Genomic DNA, 22,487 nt, shown 5'->3' on the forward strand with positions numbered 1-22,487 from the left:
GCCTTGAAGCTTGAAGTGCCACAATTTGGAAGAGTTTAACGATTATTGCGAGGGAAGTAAGTGCGAAGAAGTTGACAAGTTATAGGCAGTGGTGAGGGAAAAGAGGCTATTGAACTTCGGAGTTGGAGAGAACAGAGAAGATATGGTGAAAAGATCTAAGAGAAGAGTTCCTAGGAGAGATGGTGGGAAACGTGACTTATATAGGTGGACCAAAACATGGTTGGTGACAACAACATTTTCTGGTAGATTTTCTAGGATACATAGACCGTTAATGAACCCAAATTAAAATTTCAAAATCATTTCAAATCAAACTTGTAAGTAGTCCAATTCAATTGATGTCCACCAGACAAATCATAAAATTTCAAATTATTTGTTAGCAAATTCCTCTTTCGTTATGACAATCAGGATAGCGAATACACATTTATGTTACTGTTCATTTTTACACAATTCTTGATCTAATAATGTTCTGAATCCCGCTAGACTCTTCCACTTAATGGACTAATTTTTTGGTTAGACACATAAGCTCAACCTTAATTATGTGTTTACTGATAGAGAAAAGGTGATTAACAGTGCGGCTCTCAGCGAGAAAGAAACAGAGTCAACTGATATATTGATTTGGTGTTGGTTCTTATCTTGAACCCCCCCAAAATTTTCTGTTTGTATGCTTATTTTATTAGAAGAGGTAAAGCAATAATTCTGCTCAAAAGTTGCTGCCGTCCATTCCTCATCGCAAATTCCATTCAGTTCATTGCAACTGCTTCATCAGTCTTGAAATCTATGCATTAAAATAGTAAACGAGAAAAGAAGCATGAACTGATGGTGTTTTAGACTACGTGCGACCTTGCTCATGTTAATGACACGGTGACGCTGATTACCAATATGTTTTCACTGCATATGTTTTTCATGTTACATTTCTTTTTAATTTCATTTCACATTCAACGTATATTGACGCCTAGTATATTGGTGCATGTGATTTGCGCTTGGTACACTGTGGATTGAAAAGAACGGGTTTTTTGTTTTCATATGGAAAAGGCATGCACTAAACGTATAGAAAATAAATACATTCTTTCAGCATAAAAAGTAACCATTAATATTCTTTTAAAATTATAAAAAAAATAAAAACAAATTTTAAATATATTAATTAATAATTTTTATATTTTTATTTATTATGAGATTTGTATCAACAAAAAATTCATTCATAAAGTGAATAAATTTATTTATTATATAAGACATTAATTTAACCATTCAAAGATGTGAATATTTTTAAAATATTATATAAATTTATGATATATAACTAGATGAACATGATTACAGATTACAGATTCAGTTGGCGCTTCTATATATAAAGCACCCAATTCACTAAATGCAGTCACAGGGTGGTTATGGGGGTTTCACGAGTCTATCTTTCCACATAAAACTCTGTTGCTTAAACAAATGTATTCCAATGTATACTTTAAATATCTTTTAAATTTTAAAAAATATTACAATTTTTTTAATCATATATTTAAAGACACATAATAAAAAAATGGTAAATTTTATTAAGAAATATAATATTTAATTTTGTAATATCATATGATTTTAATAAAAACTTACTGTATGTCAATAAAAGTGATCAAATTATTAAGGTTATAATTTTGGTGATGAGATGTGCATTTAAATTGCTTATGCATCTTCACAGGGGTTTTGCATCCTACTGCTAAACCATTGGAATATTCGTTAATTAGTCATACAAAACAAATCCTAAGGACTGAAGTGTCATTTGACATGTGTGCTTCGTCGAGCAATTTTGAAATAATACTAAACACAAACCAAATTAGTGGATGCAAATGAATTTGGATAACGTAGCCCAATACTCCAGTACCCGGATATGCATGTAAGCAATCCTCCACTGTCTGTACAGACACAACACACTACACACAAAGGTTGTTGCTCTATGCTTCTTGCGTAGGACTTTAATGCACACACGACAAGCTTCATAAACTATACTGAAATTCCTATTTTCTCCCTCCGGTGACCTGAAAATGGCAGTCTCTGCCGGCGGCCAGATAATGCTCTCGTCTACCATCCCAACAGGAGTGGCGTGTAGGAAGTGGAGGCTTGTAAAGTTTTGTAATGGGGAAATCATGGGACGTAAGCTTGAGTTACAAGGTGGTGGTGGTTGCAGTGGTTACACTAAGGTTGTTAAGAAACATATATGCATGTCTCTCACCGCTGATGTGTCTAGTGAATCCAAGGTTTAGCTCACTCCTTTGCTTCTCCTCCTCTTTGGCAACGTTATGTATAAACAAACGCCCAGTCAAGTAAAAGAAGATGAAATTTAGAATCTTAGTAAGGTAAAAGAGATGGTAGAAATTCAGCGCAATAGGTTCAATGTCACAATAAATTTTCTAGCCAAGGAATTGATGTTTAATTCTTATTTTATTAAGGATCTTGCTTAAAGAATTGATTAAAAAATTAATTAATAATATTTTAATTAAAAAAGTTAAAAATCATGATAAAAATGTATAAATGACACTTTTTAATAACATTTTTTTAATTAGTATATTAAGAGCACTAGCTAGTATTTATTTTTTATTAAATAGATAGAAGGTTCTCTATAGAAGTTCCTGCACTATGTTGTTATTGTTATATTATTATTATTAAGCTTGTTATTTTGATGGCGTTAATACGTCAGAATCCGGAAACAAAAATAGTATTTGGTAAAAAAAGATTGAAGCGGGTTGTTGAATATATATTTGTGGCCCATACTATAATGGTAAGCTACTTAGCTCCACCCCGTCAGCACCATTAGGTCTCATTCTTCTGCCCTTTTAGATTTATCTTAAATTTAATTCTACTCCCGCATAACACTTTTGCTTCCTATAAATTAAAAGTTTTCAAGTGTAGTGATATTTAAACCGTGAAATTCTTTTGAAAGAACTGTGAATGTGATTCCATATGAAGTTCATGAATAAATAAATAGAGTTGAAGTGAAGCCACTTAAATTCAATGCAGCCAGGTCGGTTAATAATGCATAATTTGTTAAGAGTTAGTACATTCAATGATGCTGAGTTTTCTATATGATGAATGGGAATATGGGGGTAGCGCAGTTGCGAGACATAGATATGGAAAGAAGGAACCCAAGAACAGTGTTGGCAGTGATTCTAGGTGGAGGAGCTGGAACCCGTCTCTTCCCTCTTACTAAGCGACGAGCCAAACCTGCTGTAAGTTTCGATTCCTATTCTTTTACCATTTTCTTAGTTATTCTATTAATTATGAACATAATATGGTGCACATACCCTTTAAAATTTTTGCTTTTGTGAAAATGGTTTTTGCTATTACTACTGTTTTACTTTTGAATAACTTGGGCAATAAGCAAATGAAAATGGGTGTAGTGGGATATCACAATCCATTCTGTAGAGCACTTAAATTGCATCATGTTACGGCTACATATGAATTTGTCATCTTCATCTTCTCTGGGGCTTTCCTTGGTAGGTTCCTATTGGAGGTGCTTATAGGCTGATTGATGTGCCAATGAGCAACTGCATCAACAGTGGTATCAACAAGGTGTACATTCTCACGCAGTTTAACTCAGCTTCACTCAACAGGCACATTGCACGTGCTTACAACTCTGGCAGTGGAGTCACCTTTGGAGATGGCTATGTTGAGGTATCTATCATGTCCCATCTTTAATTGCTTGCATTTCAAGTCAGTTATGCATGTGTGCCTGATATAAGATTATCTAAGAGTGTTTGTTCTATTTCAGGTTCTTGCAGCAACTCAGACTCCAGGGGAGGAAGGTAAAAGGTGGTTTCAGGGTACTGCTGATGCTGTGCGGCAGTTTCACTGGCTCTTTGAGGTATGCTATAGCGAATAGAGAACCAACAAAAACTATATTGGAGCTCTTTTTTATGATCCGAGTTATGTTATTTTAATTATTTGGGCGAGATGGATCACTGATGAGGATAAACACTGATTTTGTAGGATCCAAGAAGTAAGGAAATTGAAGATGTTTTAATTCTTTCTGGGGATCACCTCTATCGAATGGACTACATGGATTTTGTTCAAGTAAGGCACCATGCCATCTGATCAAACAACTCTTTCCCCTTTCAACTCAGTTGATGCATTCAAGTTATTGACTTTCAGATGTTTTGACTCGTGTTTTTATCCAGAATCATCGGGAGAGTGGTGCAGATATCACTCTTTCTTGTTTGCCAATGGACGACAGGTAGATTACTTGCCCCACATTGTAACTTTCTAATTTTTTTCAATATAAAAAATGGTGCACATATCCATCTGTTTCAATATGCATAGTCACTCACTTAATTCTTGACTAGCATACTAGCATACTCGGCATTTTGAGAGGTCTTTGTGTTTACTAATATAATGAATGAGACATTCAAGTTTCTCAATGTATGCATGCAAGCTAAATCTGAATTAGATCTACCATTTCTTTTTACCTTTCTTATGACTAAAGCCCACGAGGGAAAAAAGACCCAAAAGAATTGCTAACTCAACAATTTATATTAATTTATAGGCTCAATAATATGTATCATATATTACTGTTTAAAACTATACTTTGCTACCATGATAGCCGTGCCTCAGATTTTGGTCTAATGAAGATAGACAATAAAGGAAGGATCCTTTCATTCAGTGAAAAGCCCAAAGGAGAAGACTTGAAAGCAATGGTAAAACTCATGTTTATCATGCTCCTAATGCTCCCAAAAGTTTCAAGAAGTAGATTTGCTGATAATATTGCTTTATAATCTAGCAAATAGATACAACCGTTTTGGGCCTTTCGAAGGATGAGGCTCAAAAGAAACCATACATTGCTTCAATGGGAGTGTACGTCTTCAAGAAAGAGATACTTCTAAATCTTTTAAGGTACTGATTTAATCTAGCAAAAAGTTAGGCTTGTCCGTGTGGTTTATTTCATCTATTAATATATTGTATAAAATACAGAAATATTCAGTGAGAATGAATTGACCCTGTTGCAAAGCTTTTTTGCTAACGGCTACAATTTAATTTAATTTAGATGGCGCTTTCCAACTGCAAATGACTTCGGATCAGAGGTTATTCCTGCTTCAGCTAGAGAATTTTACATGAAGGTATGACCGGTAAAAAGCACTATAAAGGATTCTTTTTACTTACGGTGTGAGAGTATTCATCACTCTTTTTAGGGCAATAGATTTTATTATACTTGTGCAGCAAACACAACCAACGTACATGTCTTTCTTCAGTCAGTCATCACATATGCACCCACAAAACTCACATCTGAAGGATGAAAATCAAACGTTAGGAAAGAGACCCCATGCCTTGGTTACTTGATGTTTTTAGATTTAAGAGCTATCAAGAAAAATAGAACGTGGAAACTTATCTTTAGGCCCAGAACAAAGTTAATTTTCACCTATTATGAATATTTATAGCAAAAATTTGTGTGCAGGCTTATCTCTTCAATGATTACTGGGAAGACATAGGGACCATCAGATCATTCTTTGAGGCAAATCTAGCCCTCACTGAGCATGTGAGTGTCATATCACCTTGTTGAGTTCAAAATCTTGAATTTGTTGAGTTCATTTGTAAATATTGGAAGGTGGTAAACCTAAGAAATGAACTGAACTTCATGCTTCAAAAAATGACTCAACTATAAACATTTTTTTATTTCATCTTTTTCAAGAATTATTTTCCTTGTTCCATGATTGAGATCAGGAGTCTTAAAGCTTTCGTCTGAAATCTTTTCAGCCACCCCGGTTTAGCTTTTATGATGCAGCAAAACCAATGTATACATCAAGGAGAAACTTACCACCAACAAAGATTGACAATAGCAAGGTCAGTGCTTCAAACTTATTCTGAGAAACTTTGTAATAAATAATATATATTGTTGCTTGCCTATATTATCACGTGCAGAAGCAGAATGCTGCACCTACTGATTTTGAGTAATTCTTAAACTACAACATCGTTATTTGTCCTTCTTTGTGCAGATTGTGGATTCAATCATATCACATGGAAGCTTCTTGAATAATTCCTTCATAGAGCATAGTGTTGTTGGAATCAGATCCAGAATAAACTCAAACGTCCATTTAAAGGTTTGGTGTACCCCTTCCACATCTAAGCACGTATAGTTGAAAAATTATGCAAGATGACAATGCATATTGTTATTAACATTCCCATAGATACTCGATTTGTTGTGTGATGCATAAAAGTCTCAAATTTAAGGGTGAACCATTCCAAATTTTTTTTTCAGCAGAAATATAAGACAAATTTGGAAGTTATATTTTTGTACGTTCTTATTGTATGCACTCATTTGGTTCTATAACTTCTGGCGCATTACAATTCTATGCAGGATACAGTGATGCTTGGTGCTGATTTCTACGAAACCGATGCAGAGGTGGCAGCACTATTAGCAGAAGGAAGAGTTCCAATAGGAATAGGAGAAAATACAAAAATCAAGTATGAATTGCAACTCTTAATCTCCTAACCGTTGGCTTCTCTCGCTTTGCTCACTGCTCACATTTTTGCAGAGACTGTATTATTGACAAAAATGCTAGAATTGGAAAGAATGTTGTGATAGCAAACTCCGAGGTATGCTTTTAAACATTACCGCAACAGCAGTACATGAGAACTATATGATAAGCCTGCCAATTGATACATGAAAATTCAACAATACTAGTTTAATCTATCAAAGAAAAATAAAAAGAAATTAGACTACAAGCAAGGCAATGATTTTTTATATGATGAATTGTGTGAAACGTGCTAAATCTGCTTTTTAATGAACTGCAGGGCATACAAGAGGCTAATAGATCTTCAGAAGGGTTTTACATCCGTTCTGGAGTTACCGTTGTATTAAAAAACTCAGTAATTGAAGATGGATTCATCATATAATAAACTCGCCCATGATTTGCTTGACACCCATTTTGCCGTGAATTGAGGATGAGAATCTTTTCGTTTTTGAGTAAAAAGCTTCTTAAAAGAGAGAATCAAAAGTCAATGTGCTGTCCGAATGGATAGGATAGATTTACACTTCATACATCTCATACTCCAATTCCACTAAGCTTTTCCAAGTTTTTAATTATATATCATAATTAATTACTTATTCAAGTAGATTTTTACACGGTAAAACGTGTACACCTTTCTATTTGTACTTGAATGTCTCTCGCTGTCTGAACCCAAACCAAGGGCTTTGAGCTTCTGAATTTGAAGCCTTCGCAACTTTAATCACCTTTTTTGGTCATTATTACTTTAGTCACTCTTTTTTTTGTCAAAATTACTTTAATCCTTTTAAAAACGTTTTCGGCTGTCAGCTATACAGATTGGGCTGACCTTAGGCGAGCCCTGAGGCCCGATACAGTTCTTCTACATAATCGATCCACATAGGCCCAATTGCAACCTCATATTTGACATGGCCCAGTTCACATTTCGATCCAAATGGACAAGCTCGAAAGGAAAGGCGGGACGACTAAACTTCATCTTGAACTACCCGTTGACAAAAGAAAAAAAACAAAAAAATCCGGCCATCCCTTCTTGGCAGAGTCTGGACAACTTAATCATTGCTTTTCTTTAAAAGCTTGTTGATATTTTACTATATTACCTTGTTTAAAACGATGAAGTGTCCTACAATTTCAGTGCCAATATATGAAGATCATCCAGAATATAAAACAATTTTAAAGGTGAGGCAACTATAAAAATTACCTAATTTAGGCACATTATATTATAGTAAATCAAACTAAAATATGTGAAAGGTTAACTAGGGTTTATGGAATAAGCTCTTCACAGTTAAACATCAACTCATTTTCATATCTCTGCAGAACAAATCGCTCATCTGGAACAATAATGCTAGTAACAGTACAATTGTTGTCTGAAAAGGGTTTCCTACAAGTTCTCCCTGCTCGATGAAGATAATCGATGGAAGTCCTTGGCAAATCAAAGTTGTAAATGTGAGACATTTCTGGAAGGTCAACTCCTCTAGCAGCTATATCTGTTGCTACAAGTAGATAGCCACCGCCTTTTCTAACCTCCTGGATCAAAAGAAACACCAAACAGTTGTTACCACTATTTTCCCCCCAATTTAACCTTGCTATTTACTCACTAAATACATATTTTGATGCTAACATCCCAAACAAGCTTATTTCTGCTATATGGTTGTTGTGCCAGGCTTAAGAAGTATTTTAATGAGAAGGTTCCCCAACAATAGCAGTCACACTAAAAATCTGGTACCTTTTAGGCAAAGGACTAACTCTTGAACTAAATTTTCCCCACATGTGATCAAGTTCCCTTGACGAATAAACATCATCCTCAGCCAGTATTGATCGTAGAATTCCCTTATAATTTGGTTGAATAATTTATTTCCCACTGCAGCAATGTCAAGGTTTTATTAAATTATTGACTGTGTTTTCTAGATCAATAAGCTTGCTGGTTCCCATTTAATCCCGGTAAACCAAACAGGATAATTTGGTTATCAGAACAAGAGTTTAGCTTGTCAATCAAAACTAACGTCAGACCAAGCTGTAAGATGTTTGACTGAAGGATGACAGTCATACTGAATTTAGATGAAAAATACAGTGATCAATGATGCAAGGAACGAAAGAAGACTTCTTCCTCCCGGGGAATAGTCAAATCAGACTTCACTCTAAAGTTGAGGAATTGCAATAGAAAGAGAATCCTCAGAATAGCGGCTAGGCCATAACCACTATGTGTCAGAAAAGCAATATCAACTATGGTTTACTATGTTCGACGCCTGGATTTCTAGAGTAGATAATTAGGCATTTACCTATGAAAAAACCTATCAATATCAATCCACTGAATGGCACTTACCAATAGTGAAGCTGCTCGTGAATTGAAATTCATTTTGTCTTCGAGAAGGAGAATATCTAAAGAACCTTGATATGATGTCTTCAAAAAGTCAATCAGAAGGGAGGTTGATGGAGCATTGCCAGCCTTTTTTGACTTCTCAGACTGCATAACAGAATACATAGTATTAGATTATTGATAACTTGATGCATATTACCAATCCAACATTACCAGCACAAAATAACAATACAACATAGGAAAGAATCATCACCTGAATATGCATTGGATAATAATTATGCAAGAACAGATGGAATTATTTCATCAGTGAATGATAATTATGCAGTTTCTCATGCCTCAAACTATAATGCTCTGAATAATTAAAGGAAAGCAGGCCATGTACTATGTAAAATGTTTAATTTAAAGTAAATTACATCCACTCCCAAAACCTACTGATTGCATAATCCAATTGAAGAAGAAGGGGGAAGTGATAAGAAAGATATTCTTCGCATACCTGCTCACCAACAAATATAATGCCAGACTCAGGTGCATCAGATTGTATCAAGGATAACACGGTTTGTAGTTTTCTTTTTGTATCACACATCTGATGATTGAAATAGCATTAGACATTAGCTAATACCTAAATTACGTCTTTAATAATTAAGTGACCTACAAAAAGATGTAATTGGAGTTTAAACAATTCTATATACATCTTTCCAAGGTCAAAAGGGTGGCAGGCAGATATGCTATCAACACATTAAAATTAAAAGACACGATTTTTTACTCTAAATATTTCTTACTATAAATCTATGATATAGGCGACATGGCATGGGCTCCACTGCACTCACATGAATATGAACCACATCTCTCTGGAAAACAAATAAAGTCAGATTGAAAACATAAGGTATCTCAAAGAAAATCATATAATCAGATCAATATACCTTTGTCCACTTCTGCTGCACAGAGTCGTGAAGAAATCGTTTGTGCTGTGGTATAGATGCACTGGCAAAAACTGTCTGACGGTTACTACAAGATGAATATGTAGTCAAAATCTTTCGTAGAGAACTCACTTGCTTTGAGGAATTGAAAATGCAGTCAACCTAAGCAGACAATAATATAAGAAACATAAGAAATAAATGTTTACAAAACTGCTGAGGGGGAGAACCAAAAACAGAAAGCTGACAGGGCCTATAAAGTTCCAGGTCATGTGATTTTAATATTTCACAGCTTATAATTTCCAAAACGTGTATACAAACTTTTCTACTCATAAAAATGTGGAAATAACGAAATTTAATATGATAAAAACACATTTTTAAACTGCCTTTAATTTATTTTACTAGCCTTTTCAGATTGCATTGAGGGATGAGAATGAGATGATGAACTACGCAACTTTTTCAAAGCAATTATAGCTAGATGGTAGTCCAGTCATATGTTTGAACTTTTAAAACACATACAGAGACAATAAAACAAGATAAATCTGAAAATCTTCTTTCTTTCCTCACTGAAAAATGTATAAAGACTAGTTGATTCATGTTTTAAAGATTAAAACTTTAACCTCATCAACAATCAGCACCCGCACAGTTTCAAGCGAAAAAGTATGTCTTTCAAGCATTTGGCATAAACTCCCAACTGTTGCAACCACTACTGTTGGAGGCTCCGCCTGAAATTTGAGAAAGTTAAACAAGCCAGAATGAGCAGGAAAAGGTTTCTTTATAAGACTTAATGCTGCCAGTGATCAGTTAAAGAGAAGATAAAAATCGCTGTAAATGGAAGTAGTGTTCAATGGGATCTATCACATGCTGTTATTATGTCACATATGTAACAAGAGTGAGACATACTTGGACAAATAGCTTAATTAAGCACTTATTTAATAAGAATTTATCAAGTGAGAGCTTATTCATAAGCTAGACGATAAAGGTAAACTGAAATAAACCAAAAAAAAATATTTGATAAGTTTTTCTATGAAACTTACTGAAATGAGCAAAACAAAGCTTAGCCATAAAACACTTCCTTAAGCTTAAATAAGCCCTTCCATTATTATGAATTTACAATATTCAAAACTAAAGCTTAACAAATCCAACTAACTTGAAGTTGTTAAATACTTCTTCCAATGCTTTTTATAAAAAATAAATAATTCATTAAGACTAATAAAAAAAAATTATATGTTGTAAATTTATACTATATTTTAGAAATATAGATAGTATTAAATGGTTAAATTGGTGACCTATATACAAAAAAAATGAATATATTCATTTACATAAATAATGAGTAAATGTCTTGTTAATACAATTCTCACAGTAAATGAGGATATATATAAAAAGAATTTAACAATTAATACATCTGAAAATGTGTTTTTATTTTTTATAATTAGGACAAATAAAAATGCCAATAGTTGTTTTTTTATAAAAGAAACCAGCGGGAGTAACTTTTTGTAGTAGTAGCATATACCAAAAACTCAGTACTCTAAAATTAATTGACATTTGAGCATTTATAATTCAAAGTATTGTGCATCCATAATATTTGTGTCTGCAAAACTTTGAAATTGAAGAAAGAAAGAAATTGGGCTGTGAATGAATTGATTAGCGGTAGATATTGTAAGAGTTAATAAAATTTTATCAGGCCAACATAAAAATATGAGAAGCAGGAAGCAAATCCGTTATCTTTCAAATAATCTCTATAAAGATTAAAAGAGAGGCTTTCATGAAGTCTTATGTAAAATTAAAAAAATGCAGCAACAACAGTCGTAAAATCTATTTGGTTAAAAATACAATAAAAAAAAAACTCATCGAAGAAAAAGATGGAAGGCACCTTCAACCAACTCTTGTGTCTTCTCAATGTTCCTCCATCTAACAGAGCCATGATGGTACATAACTTCTGCTCCCCATCAACTCCATCTGGTTTTGCAGCCAATGTCCTAGCAACCTTAGTGACCTTGTCATTAAATATTTTTGGCACTCAGTAATTTCCCTTTCCAATGGGATTCCCCTTGATATGTTTCACGAAAGATAATTGAAATGCCACTATGATATCATAAGTCATAATTCATAAACATTCATACTTGCATGCCAAGTTCACGTGTGGGCACCAAAACTAGAGCTTGTACAGAAGATTTTCCAGCATTGACAATGGAATGGATCAAAAGCAGGTATGTAAGCGTTTTCCCAGAACCTGTCTACACAAGAAATAAAATAAGGTTACATTTCACAAAAAATGTAATGGAAGCATAGGGGAAGATGAGGACTGTGGAGGCAGGACAACAATGGTAGCAGAAACAGAGAAGGGAAAAGTATAATAAAAACTGCATAGAACTGCCATTGGTACCATTCACAAAAGAAATGAAACCATGTCAACAAACCAAACAATCACAACACCTGTAAAAAAATTTCTACCGTATAAGAACTCAATCAACGGAATTGTAGTTTAGTGCAGGCTGAGCAAGAAAGGTAAATTTTATAACAACGGAAAATAATCAAGACTTGCAGTAAGGTTAAAGTGTTGAATCCAATGAAAAACTAGAAATGCTTCTTTAAATGATGTAGTAAACATCTATATTTACACTCATTCTCTATTTCTTAAAAATTTCTTTCACGGTCCAACCTGAGCTGTTTTTCTGCCTCATTTACTAACCTTGGTTTGGGGGTGAGGCTTTTTCCTTACTTATGCAACATCAAATCGGTGTATAGGCTATGAGGAAACATAACAATTGTATTCATTCATTCTTATTGATGAGTAAAGGGAAAAAACTGAAAGGAGAAAAATAAAATTACCTGAGCATGAAGGATGCAATCACGCCCGGAGAAAAGATAAGGCAACGCTTGCTTCTGAACATCTGTGGGCATGACATATCCAATCTCTTGCATTCTGAAACATATTAATCAAAATTCATAACATCAAATTATATGGAAATAATCAATGGCGAGCGCAAAAAGAATGCAGAAAAGGAATTTGAAATTGCCTTTGCAAAACATGGTGAGGAACATGATCTTGGCATATTTCTCTCAAAGTGGGAGTTATGGGAGTGAAGTTGAGGTTGGTGGAGGATAAGAGTTTGAGAGAATGGTTACGTGAGCGAGGGTTATAGCGAGTAAGAGTTGGCTTTTCTGATGAATGAATACCCAAAGTAGGAAGAGGAGACACTGAGAGTGTTTTGGTGTTCATGTCTTGTCTAGCTGATAGATAGACGAAGACCACCATGACCCCAAACTACAAGAATGACGAATTCAACAAATGTATCAAAATGGGCTGGGCTGGGATGGGATGGTTTCATTTTGTTGTGGGCCTGCAAACATGTTTCTCCCAAAATGGACCCAAGCTGATTTGGTCCGTTGACAGCAAAAACAAAAACTGAGTTGGTCCCAGCTCTGAAATAACAAAATCTATTTTATTTAATTTTATTCTTTAGAATTTATTATTTTAACATCAATTTTTAAAAAATTAATTAACCTTGAATACAATTCAAATATGAATTTTAAGTCTTGAAAATTAGTTTTACACTGAGAAAATAATGAAAACTTATTTTATTAACAATTATTAGTTATGGGTATAAGAATTGTAAAGTATTCTTAATTTTACTTCAAAATTAATTTTATTCCATCGTGAAAATAAATAAAATTTACTAATTTTATTTTTAAAAAAATTTAATAAATTTTTTTAAAGCTCTGGTTAGATGGTTTTTAGTTTTAAAATTTAATTAAAAAGTAATTAAACTTTATTTTCAACAAGAGTCTAATTTTATTTTATTCACTTTTAGCATGACTTTTTTTACACTCTATCAATTAAAAAATATCATAAAATAACATACTAGTATTACATTTTATTTAAATTCTTTAAATAAATTTATTTTATTTTAAAAATTGTTTAAATTAAAGTTTTATTAATCTCAAAATTTAATATTGAATTTTAAAATTAAAAATAATAAATATTTATTAAAAAATACATTTATTATATTAAAATTATAAAAATACAATAAATATTTTAAAAATAAAACATTATCATTGTCAATTGGTCAAACTTAATTTTACATATCCTTACCGAAAAAAAAAAAACTTAAGTTCATGTCTTAACACTTCTTATAAATAAATGCACACTTAGAACCAAACATAGGTCCATAACCCTGTAAGTTTTTTTTTTTTTTTAAAGTTATGATGTTATTTAAAAAATGAAAAATTTATGGTATTATTAAAAAAATATTTATATTAATTCCAATAATAAAGTGAGACAATATATAAAAGGTTATAATATTTTTATAATAAATTTTTATGATAAATTTTTTTAATAATAAATTTTATTATTTTTTCATCGCATCGCTTATTTTATTTTATTTTTATATACAAAAGAATTTCTCATGTGTAAATTATAAAATTTGAATGTTTTCATATTATTTTTAATATGATACAATAATGTTAAAAAGTAAAAAAGCGAGAGAGAATCCAAATAGGGTGGATCGGTAGCATTCCCATCAAAATCAACCGTCTCTTAGTAGGAACTTTCTTGCGTTTTCTGTCTTTCTCTTCTTTTCACAATTCTTGTCTTTGACCTTTTTACTCACCCTCTGCTTTTCTACGCTCCCTTTTCTTTCTTTGTTCTTCTTCTCCACCGCCGTGCACTTGCCCCTATCCATGGCAAATTTCACCTCCTCTTTTCTTTCTCCTCCGTCTATGTCATACATTGCAACTTCACTACCTTCTGCTGCTTTCGATGACACTTCCGACGACGCCTGCAGCATATGTCTCGAGCCCTTCAGCACCGTTGACCCTGCCACCGTATGATCCATCGTCACTCTCTTTTTTGTTTCTCTTCACCCATCACCTTAACATGTTCTATTTTCAGTCCGTGCATCTGGGCTTCTCCAAAAGTTACAAACTTGAATGAATGCTCCCATTCTCTTGGCTTAATTTCATCAGATGGAACGTTCTTGTTGGTTTTTAAAGATAACCTGGGACTGGTCTGTGGGTCTGATAGGTTACTTTTAATCTGTAGCTTTAGAAGATTGTTATGGTTGAGTTGGTAATATGATCTATACTCACTTAAAATTTTGGATTTTTTTTTTTATAAATTGTATTTATTTTATTTTATTTTACTCTTTTGAGATACATGTGTGGATCTGTTTCTTTCGGTGGCAGTGTTCCCTCAAATGCAAATATGTGAGGCACTGGGAATGATACACGTTGAAGAAGAAAAAAATGAAGTTACACACAATGTGCATATTTGCAGTCGTGTTATTTTCTTTTATTCTTGCTCCAATTAACTTAACTACTTGATCTAGGTGGGGTGCTTGAGGATGAAGATTGTTGAAACATACGAGTGTTTAATCTTTTAAAAATCAAGGAGATGCTTTCTGTTTTCATGTGTCAAACTTTGTAGGCACACATCCCATGTCTAAGTCTAACCACGGTACCGTGCTTTATGTGTGGTTGAATTTCAACTTTCAACCTGTAGAAAGTCAAAAGGAAATTTTTTCCGTCATTAGCTGCCAAGTATTGACATCTGAAGCATTGAAAAGAGTATTCATTGACCTGTTTCTTTTTCATCTGCAGACTACCAGTTGCAAACATGAATACCATCTGCATTGTATTCTTGAATGGTAAGCGCAATTGCTCAAATAGATAGTTAATGTTTGATCGTTTAGGTTCTTTTTTGAAAGACTTGGAAAGGACGTGATTGTTTGCTTCTAACCATTAATTTTTCCCCTTAAGGTCACAGAGAAGCAAAGAATGCCCAATATGTTGGCAGTTACTTATCTTGGAAGACCCTGGCAGGTATTTGTTTCTTAACAATACACTTTTTGACACTAGAATTGGTTAACTTTTAAAAATAAAAATAAAAAAGTGATCAATTTATAATTTAAGTGCTTTTGACATTTTAAAAATTAATCAATGTAGCATTTTTTTTTTTTTTGTAAACTTCTCTCCTCGCTCTCTTCCTGCAACCCTTACACCAATCATTGATACATCATACATCCCTTTTGAACCTTCCTTGTAGTTTTAACTTTTAATCAATCATCCCTCTTTTTGTTGTAGCCAAGAGCTTCTAAATGCAGTGGAGGCTGAAAAACGCCTAAGATCAAGAACTGTGTGTTCACATGCATCCACCACTAATTCTGGTAGCCCATATGAACGGCTTAGCGATGCACAAGTGAGTGATATTTATCTAAGAATTGAAAATGTTAATCTGTTTTGTATTGTTAAAATAGTTATTTATATGTTGGGTTGATATGAGTATCATTTCATTGATTTGAGCAAAATTTATGATCATTCTTTGATAAAGGCAAATTATTCTGTCGCAGGATGATTCTTGTTCAGATGACTCTGACTTTGATGAGCAACTTATGCAGCAAGTAGTGGCTGCTACAGATAGAGCTCCATATATCTGCAGACGGGGAAGGCAGAGATCTCTTGGAGTAGGTCCTTCAGAGGTTCTTGTTTTCAACTCTTCTTTGCATGCATCTGGGATGCGACCAAGACTTACAACTTCATCATCTGGGGATAGTTCACCAAATTCTGGTGCACCCAGGTATTAATCAGTGCAATCATTTGTTTACCAGGAAGTTTTTTCTGTTCCTAAAGTATTCACTCATCAATTTCTTAATATACAGAGTTATCTATGGCCAGCCATCACCTGAGAGTGTGAGGGGACTAGACACTCGTGAAATGTTCTCCTTACCCGAGTCCATCAAATCCAAACTTTCTGCTGCTTCAGCCAGGTAAAATTGTTTGTGCACAAATTCTTGCATGTTCTTGTTAGAAATTTAGAAACCCTTTGGTGCTAATATATGTGACAGATGCAAGGAATCAATTTCAAAAAATACTCGTGGTCTTAAAGAGAAGTTAATTGCTCGTAATGCCTCAGTAAAAGAGCTGAGTAAAGGTGTTCAGCGTGAGATGAATGCGGGCATTGCTGGTGTTGCACGGATGATTGAACGCCTTGATCTTGCTACAAAACTCTCCTCGACTCCTCTCAGAACTTCAGGTTTCCATGTAAAAGGGAAGTCTATCCAAGAGAGTGGAGAGAGTGGAGTTTTGGTTGGCGATTTTAGTTCAAATGCTCCCTCACTCGATTCTACCTTGGTTGCTGTTGGAGTGGAAATTCCTGCTTCATGTGTTCAGGTCTACATTTTAAGATTAATTTTTAAGGAAGATTTTTTGCTTAAAGGTGGCTAATATTTTTCATGTTGCTTTCTTCATTCAGACTGAACATGATGCTGCGAGGACTTAACTCGGATGGTGAATCTACCATCTTGTCTCACTAATCCCGGAAGAGGCCTGCAACGCAATGCAAGAGACGATTTGATAACCAATGTAATGTGCCTGTTGGTATGCGTCCTGCATTGCTCAATAATTTGTAGGAATTCTAATTATATATTAGTTTACAGAGCCAGGATGATGGACCTATTACTATCAGATATGTATGCATGTAGTTTTTTTAATTCCCTTTACTTAGTGATACTTGAATCAATTTTAATGATATAATACAGAGGTTCTCTGCTTTATAGTATCCAATTTTGCCAATTTGATTCCAAATTAAATATTACTCATGTTACTCATATTAGGAGTGGAAATGAGAGTTAAACGAGTCAATTGTTCAACTTAATTCGGCTTAGTAAGAATAAGAATTAATAAATTGGTTCAGCTTGAAATTCAATTAAAATTTTATTCGAACTCAAATTCAGTTCATTCATTTGGTTTGTGAATAGTTAAATTAACTAGAATCTATCTGAATTCGAGTTGCTTTAGTGCTATTAGGATATAAACAAATGTTATGGCTTTTACCAGATAGATGGGTAACATGGGGCTTTTGTCTCGTTATGATCACAAAGGAGCGAGCAAAAATAGAACGACTCACGTAAACTTTATTCATCCCAAGCCATATGTTCCAAACCGCAATATGTTTAAAAACATAAAATATACATCCGAACAAGTTTGTTGGTTGATCCGATCCTACAGGCCCATCTGAACCAAATAGTCTCGCTAGAACTGCTTATTCACGAGGTTTAATAGTAGCAAACAGGCGAAGGCACAATCACCAGCCAGCATTAAGCATTGACAATCATCCCACCTGCAAAACAACCCCAAGAATCTGTAAGCAAGATTAATGTAAAAGGCACAAGGAGAAGAAGCCACGCACCATTTGGATGGAGGACTTGGCCGGTGAAGTAGGAAGATTCCTGAAGGGATGCCAAGAACAAATAACACGGTGCAATCTCAAAAGGTTGTGCTGCCCGCTTCATTGGCACTTGACACCCCAAGTTCTGGATCATCTCAGAAGGCTTTGAAGCAGGCTGTATTGGCGTCCAAACTGGACCCGGTGCCACAGCGTTAACCCGAATTACCCTGCTCACCAGCTGCTGAGCAAGACCTCTTGTGAAGGCAACAATAGCTCCCTTTGTGGCCGTGTAGTCCAATGCTTCAGGATTCCCATCGTAGGCGTTAACTGAAGTTGAGTTGATGATGGAGCTTCCTTCTTTCATGTGCTTCAGAGCATGCCTACAAATGAATGCACACTCATTTGGGTCATTATATGTTTAACTCTAGTCAACGTTAAAAAAACTCAAAACCCATCTTGGATTTTTTCTATACCTGACCAAGAAGAATTGTGAAAAGATGTTGGTCCTAAACACTCTTTCAAGCTGTTGTTCTGTAATTTCCTCAACACAGTTTCTCAGGTGCTGCTCAGCTGCATTGTTAACTAGAACATCAATGCGACCATATTCTTTGACGACTAGTTCAATGACTTGTTTGCAGTTTTCATCAAAGCCAATATCCGCAGCTATTGCCAATGGATCTTGTGCATCACCTGTCTTGGCTTCAAGAAGCATCTTCAGAGTGTCATCCTTATCCCTGTCCTCATGTCCCTTCACGTATGTAAAAGCCACCGTTGCACCCTCTTTCGCGAAACACAGGCAAATCGCTCTTCCAATCCCCGAGTCACCCCCTGTCACCAACGCCACCTTTCCCTGTATGTACAAACATGCATCTTAAACAAAAACACAATAAGGTGAAAAAAAAAATGTTTACTTTGTCTTGTGGTAACACAAGAATGAAGAAAAAGAAAAGAAGCTAAACACAACCTATACCTGAAGCTTATTGGCGGGGTTGTGGTGAGGATTTATGGCTTGTGGGAGTGGTTGCATTGCATGCTCTTTTCCTGGCTGAGTTTCCTGGCTCTGAGGCGGGAACTTACTAGGCTCATTGCTTGCCATTTTTGCGGAATGATCACAAACTGACTGTGAAGTAAACTTTGAATTCGGGTGCTTGAAGCTGAGTGCGTGGTATGAGGATGTATAGTGAAGACGCTTTGGGTTAGAATTACGGGTTGTTATGATGAGGAGACGTAATAGTATGTCTAAAGAAGGAATGGGTGCCAAGTGGAATGTGATAGTATGCCACGTGTGAGTGGATCGCCAACGTGTCATATGTGGGGCACTGGAACTGACAGAACACGCTCAGAGTCTTGGGCCAAGCGGTGGAGTTCAGAAGTATCTGAGTCATAGAGACCATCATCAGATATCAGTAATTGATTGCACACTAAATTATATGCTAATTTGCTAGTTTTTGTTTCTGTCATGGTTCATGCTTCACCATAAACTTTCAACCTAAAACCAAAAGGATTTTCGTACGAACGAATGATCAGTTATTCGGTTCAATTAACAGTTCATTAAGGTTTTTCTGTAATAAAATTGTCGACCAAATCATTCATTGCTCTTAAGTTTTTTCTTTACTTGTAAAAGTTCATTTTTTATCTATAAAAATTATAGGTTCATACTCACATTTAGGTGTGAAGTGAGTGAAAAAAAAAGGGATTAAAAAATGTGATTGATTATGGGTAGAAAAAGGGTAAAAAATGTGTAAAAAAAATGTAAATGTATAAAAATTTATATAAAAAGAAAAATACTGTTTCATTATGTTTATTCATGACATTAAGTTCAGCTAAGATTTGAGTGACGACAGGACCGAGTTTAGTTGCAGATAATTTCTAGTTTCAGTAATGTTCAGAGTACAGTAACATGATTCCAGCTTCAGTTGAACTTGAAGATAAATGGCCATTTTTTCTAAGAAAAGGACAAGGAAATAAGTATGCATGGCCCTTTAGACCCGGATGGAGATTGAGTGCTAATAACGAAATAACATGCCCCATCGTGCAAGAAATTAATAATACTTATAGTTGGTAGACAAACTTTGGGCAGGGTAGAGTCAAATGTGTTTTCTTTTAGATGTATTTTAGTATTAATATATTTTTTTAAAATATTTAATTTTATTAATTATTATAGTAAAATAAATTAGTTTTGTTAAAATAATTTTATTAAAAGCGCTAAAGTAATGCTCTGATTCACTTGACTCTCACAAATTGGTCCAAAACATATATGATATTGATATTGCTATTATAATAATATTTTTTAACTGAGTGCCATTTCATTTATTGCATAGGTTTTGAGCAATTAAACAAAGATACAAACACGAAATGGGCCTCTCATGGCTTATTGTTATTAAGGGGATGGCAAAAGTTGGAACAAGCCTTGCAAGCAAATATTTTAAGTCGGAAGGAGTAATCGGCAATTCCAACTTTTTGCCTAGTACACGTGGCAGTAATGTATACAAATAATTTCAAATAGATAAATTAATTTTTTAATTGTTTATTAAATAATATCATTCTGGTTAAAAATCCGGTTCCTCAAGTTATTAGCCCATCAATATTTAGCTTCAAACACTAAGCTAAAAGGTGGAACAGGGTTATATCACGCCACTTGCTAACAGTGACTCTATTATATCACGTCAGAAATTTGTGTGTAAACTTACCTAAAAATAAATTATGTAATGCTTAACTGCATAATTTAATTACACGTCTATGTTCTTTGCATGGTTATCAAACTGCCAATTTATGCAGCTGCAATCTGTATAATACAATTGTTGACTGTTCACATTTAAGGCAACAGGCGCAGATTAGCGCAACAAAAAGAAAATTCGAAAGAAATAGTATTAAATACAAGCATATATTCATCAAACTAGATAACAAACAAATCATGCATGTGCACACGGTGAAGGGTTACAAAACCTTGGTAAGCCTTGCTAAAAAGACTAAATAGAATACATGACATTCCCATGTACATAATGACCTACATATAGCCATAGAATTATTGCCTAAAGATTAAAGAATTAGATCCATAAATAATCAATCTTAGCAAAGTAATTAATCAATATAGCTTTGTAAAATCATGCAGCTTTGGGGAATCCTCGGCCATTTTTTGGTTTGAAAGAATTGTTTACAGGAACTTGAGAAACCATTCTTGTATCTTGAGACTGCTTTTGATATTTTGCGTTTGAACTAGATCTTCCTCTCCTTTGCTTTCTTCTAGGCTGTGTCGATTGTGGGATAAATACACCTGTCCCTTTGCTTTGTATTCTCAAAGCTTGCTCATAGAGTGAAGCAGACTGTGGAGGAGGATGGATTGCTCCAGATAAAGACTGAAAATAAGTTTTAAGGATGTTAAGACCATGCATGAACAAAATGAATAAATATATCCTGTTTTCCAAATGCTAAAATTGGAATAACAAAAAGTTAAAGTGAAAAACCTGAAGAGAGTCTGCGTGACAACAAGGAAGGGGGTCTTCATCTTCATCCATAATTAAGAGAGAAATTTGCTTGCTCAAGTCTGCAAAAAACAAATCATCTTCCTGTTCCACAGCAACTTCCATATCCATGTACTTAATACAAAGACTTGGAAGTTTTCTCTACCTTGGCATGAAACCAAGTATTAGAGCTGCTAATCTCCCTCTTTGAGCTATGATGTTTCTTTTTATTCTATTGTCCCAAATGTATGGGGATATGTAGTTTTAATATAGAGAAAAAGTGTCAAAAGCATGGGTGAGTCGAAATGTATTGGATGGACATGTGGGTTGGTGGGGTCATGGTCACAGTTGGCCAATCTGGCTAAGACCCACAAACCCCCCACTAGAATCATGCAAGTGTACGGTGATATTATCCAATATATCGTGAAAGAGGTGAGGAACAGTGGGCAACAACTATTGTCTAGATATCTAATCCTAGATAGATTCAATCCCTTAACATATATACTTGGTTGTGGATGGTCCACTCTCTTTCACTCTCCCTCTCGTATCCTAAAACAAAATGTTATGACTCATCATATTCTTAGCTATGCAAACAATCAATTTTTTGTCCCAAAGGTTCTTATCTGTTTTGTATCTTCTAGCGGTTGCTCATGGTTAAGATTAAACCACCGAGACTGATCCTGTAACGGTAAGTGGATCTTCATGTTGCACAACTTGCAATGGGGACCCAAATAGTATCAAAAGTATGTTTTTGGTACCTTTTTGGAATAATAGTTTAACAAGGATAATGGGTATATGATTGATTTTATATGCCAGTTACCATCGCATATCACAACTTAACTAGCGATAGAGAGGACTAGACAGGTCAATTTGTTCCACTTGTTGCGGTTGATCCGATCCGGATTTAACTCCTTTAAAACAAGTGATCTACTTTATAAAAGAAATAATGAATATTAATGAATTTATAATTTATTATATATGTATTTGTAATATTAACAGTTGAATTCTTTAATAATTAGTTTTTTTATTTTATTTTATTTTTAAAAAAATCAAATCATAATCCAAAAAGGGATAGGTAAGTTCAATTGTTTTTAGAAATGAGCAAAAAGCGTGAACTTTTCCCCTTTTAGATGAAAAAAATTGACATGTTGATCCACTTAA

The 22,487-nt window shown here is 34.3% G+C and overlaps 5 protein-coding genes across 10 annotated transcripts; 2 read left to right on the plus strand and 3 right to left on the minus strand.

Annotated features, from left to right (window-relative positions):
• Window positions 1-1,825: 1,825 nt before the first annotated feature.
• On the plus strand, window positions 1,826-6,885 carry LOC113847635 (glucose-1-phosphate adenylyltransferase large subunit 1, chloroplastic). Of its 4 annotated transcripts, none has more exons than XM_027476859.1 (15): window positions 1,826-2,234; window positions 3,085-3,203; window positions 3,475-3,648; window positions 3,746-3,838; window positions 3,964-4,047; window positions 4,152-4,207; window positions 4,574-4,667; window positions 4,751-4,863; window positions 5,015-5,087; window positions 5,423-5,503; window positions 5,722-5,808; window positions 5,961-6,065; window positions 6,323-6,429; window positions 6,501-6,561; window positions 6,760-6,885. In XM_027476859.1, the coding sequence occupies exons 2-15, from the start codon at window positions 3,105-3,107 to the stop codon at window positions 6,859-6,861; spliced, it is 1,329 nt and encodes a 442-aa protein (XP_027332660.1). In that variant the 5' UTR covers window positions 1,826-2,234; window positions 3,085-3,104; the 3' UTR covers window positions 6,862-6,885. The 4 variants fall into 4 exon arrangements, with proteins under 4 accessions (XP_027332660.1, XP_027332659.1, XP_027332661.1 ...); XM_027476858.1 differs by having other exon boundaries at window positions 1,827-2,333; window positions 2,995-3,203; XM_027476860.1 differs by having other exon boundaries at window positions 1,827-2,333; window positions 3,090-3,203.
• An 845-nt stretch (window positions 6,886-7,730) lies between these two features.
• On the minus strand, window positions 7,731-12,921 carry LOC113847286 (DEAD-box ATP-dependent RNA helicase 58, chloroplastic). Of its 3 annotated transcripts, XM_027476287.1 has the most exons (11): window positions 12,719-12,921; window positions 12,531-12,624; window positions 11,822-11,935; window positions 11,572-11,694; window positions 10,319-10,423; window positions 9,834-9,863; window positions 9,705-9,779; window positions 9,564-9,632; window positions 9,278-9,367; window positions 8,791-8,931; window positions 7,731-7,994 (listed from the first exon to the last, which is right to left on the minus strand). In XM_027476287.1, exons 1-11 carry the CDS (start codon window positions 12,919-12,921, stop codon window positions 7,731-7,733), a joined length of 1,308 nt encoding a protein of 435 aa, XP_027332088.1. The 3 variants fall into 3 exon arrangements, with proteins under 3 accessions (XP_027332088.1, XP_027332087.1, XP_027332089.1); XM_027476286.1 differs by having other exon boundaries at window positions 9,705-9,863; XM_027476288.1 differs by lacking the exon at window positions 12,719-12,921 and having other exon boundaries at window positions 9,705-9,863; window positions 11,822-11,931; window positions 12,531-12,629.
• A 1,410-nt stretch (window positions 12,922-14,331) lies between these two features.
• On the plus strand, window positions 14,332-17,075 carry LOC113848145 (E3 ubiquitin-protein ligase RHF1A-like). The gene is made up of 8 exons (XM_027477537.1): window positions 14,332-14,525; window positions 15,300-15,346; window positions 15,459-15,521; window positions 15,783-15,897; window positions 16,049-16,275; window positions 16,358-16,465; window positions 16,544-16,868; window positions 16,951-17,075. Exons 1-8 carry the CDS (start codon window positions 14,382-14,384, stop codon window positions 16,975-16,977), a joined length of 1,056 nt encoding a protein of 351 aa, XP_027333338.1. The 5' UTR covers window positions 14,332-14,381; the 3' UTR covers window positions 16,978-17,075.
• A 519-nt stretch (window positions 17,076-17,594) lies between these two features.
• Window positions 17,595-19,069, minus strand: LOC113847863 (glucose and ribitol dehydrogenase-like). Its single transcript, XM_027477161.1, has 4 exons — window positions 18,836-19,069; window positions 18,339-18,715; window positions 17,887-18,245; window positions 17,595-17,817 (listed from the first exon to the last, which is right to left on the minus strand). The coding sequence occupies exons 1-4, from the start codon at window positions 18,959-18,961 to the stop codon at window positions 17,795-17,797; spliced, it is 885 nt and encodes a 294-aa protein (XP_027332962.1). The 5' UTR covers window positions 18,962-19,069; the 3' UTR covers window positions 17,595-17,794.
• A 1,528-nt stretch (window positions 19,070-20,597) lies between these two features.
• On the minus strand, window positions 20,598-21,796 carry LOC113847222. Its single transcript, XM_027476188.1, has 2 exons — window positions 21,330-21,796; window positions 20,598-21,221 (listed from the first exon to the last, which is right to left on the minus strand). Exons 1-2 carry the CDS (start codon window positions 21,456-21,458, stop codon window positions 20,970-20,972), a joined length of 381 nt encoding a protein of 126 aa, XP_027331989.1. The 5' UTR covers window positions 21,459-21,796; the 3' UTR covers window positions 20,598-20,969.
• Window positions 21,797-22,487: the final 691 nt, after the last annotated feature.

This window comes from Abrus precatorius, unplaced genomic scaffold, assembly GCF_003935025.1.
Source record: "Abrus precatorius isolate BTA unplaced genomic scaffold, Abrus_2018 Scaffold8, whole genome shotgun sequence".
NCBI lineage: Eukaryota > Viridiplantae > Streptophyta > Magnoliopsida > Fabales > Fabaceae > Abrus > Abrus precatorius.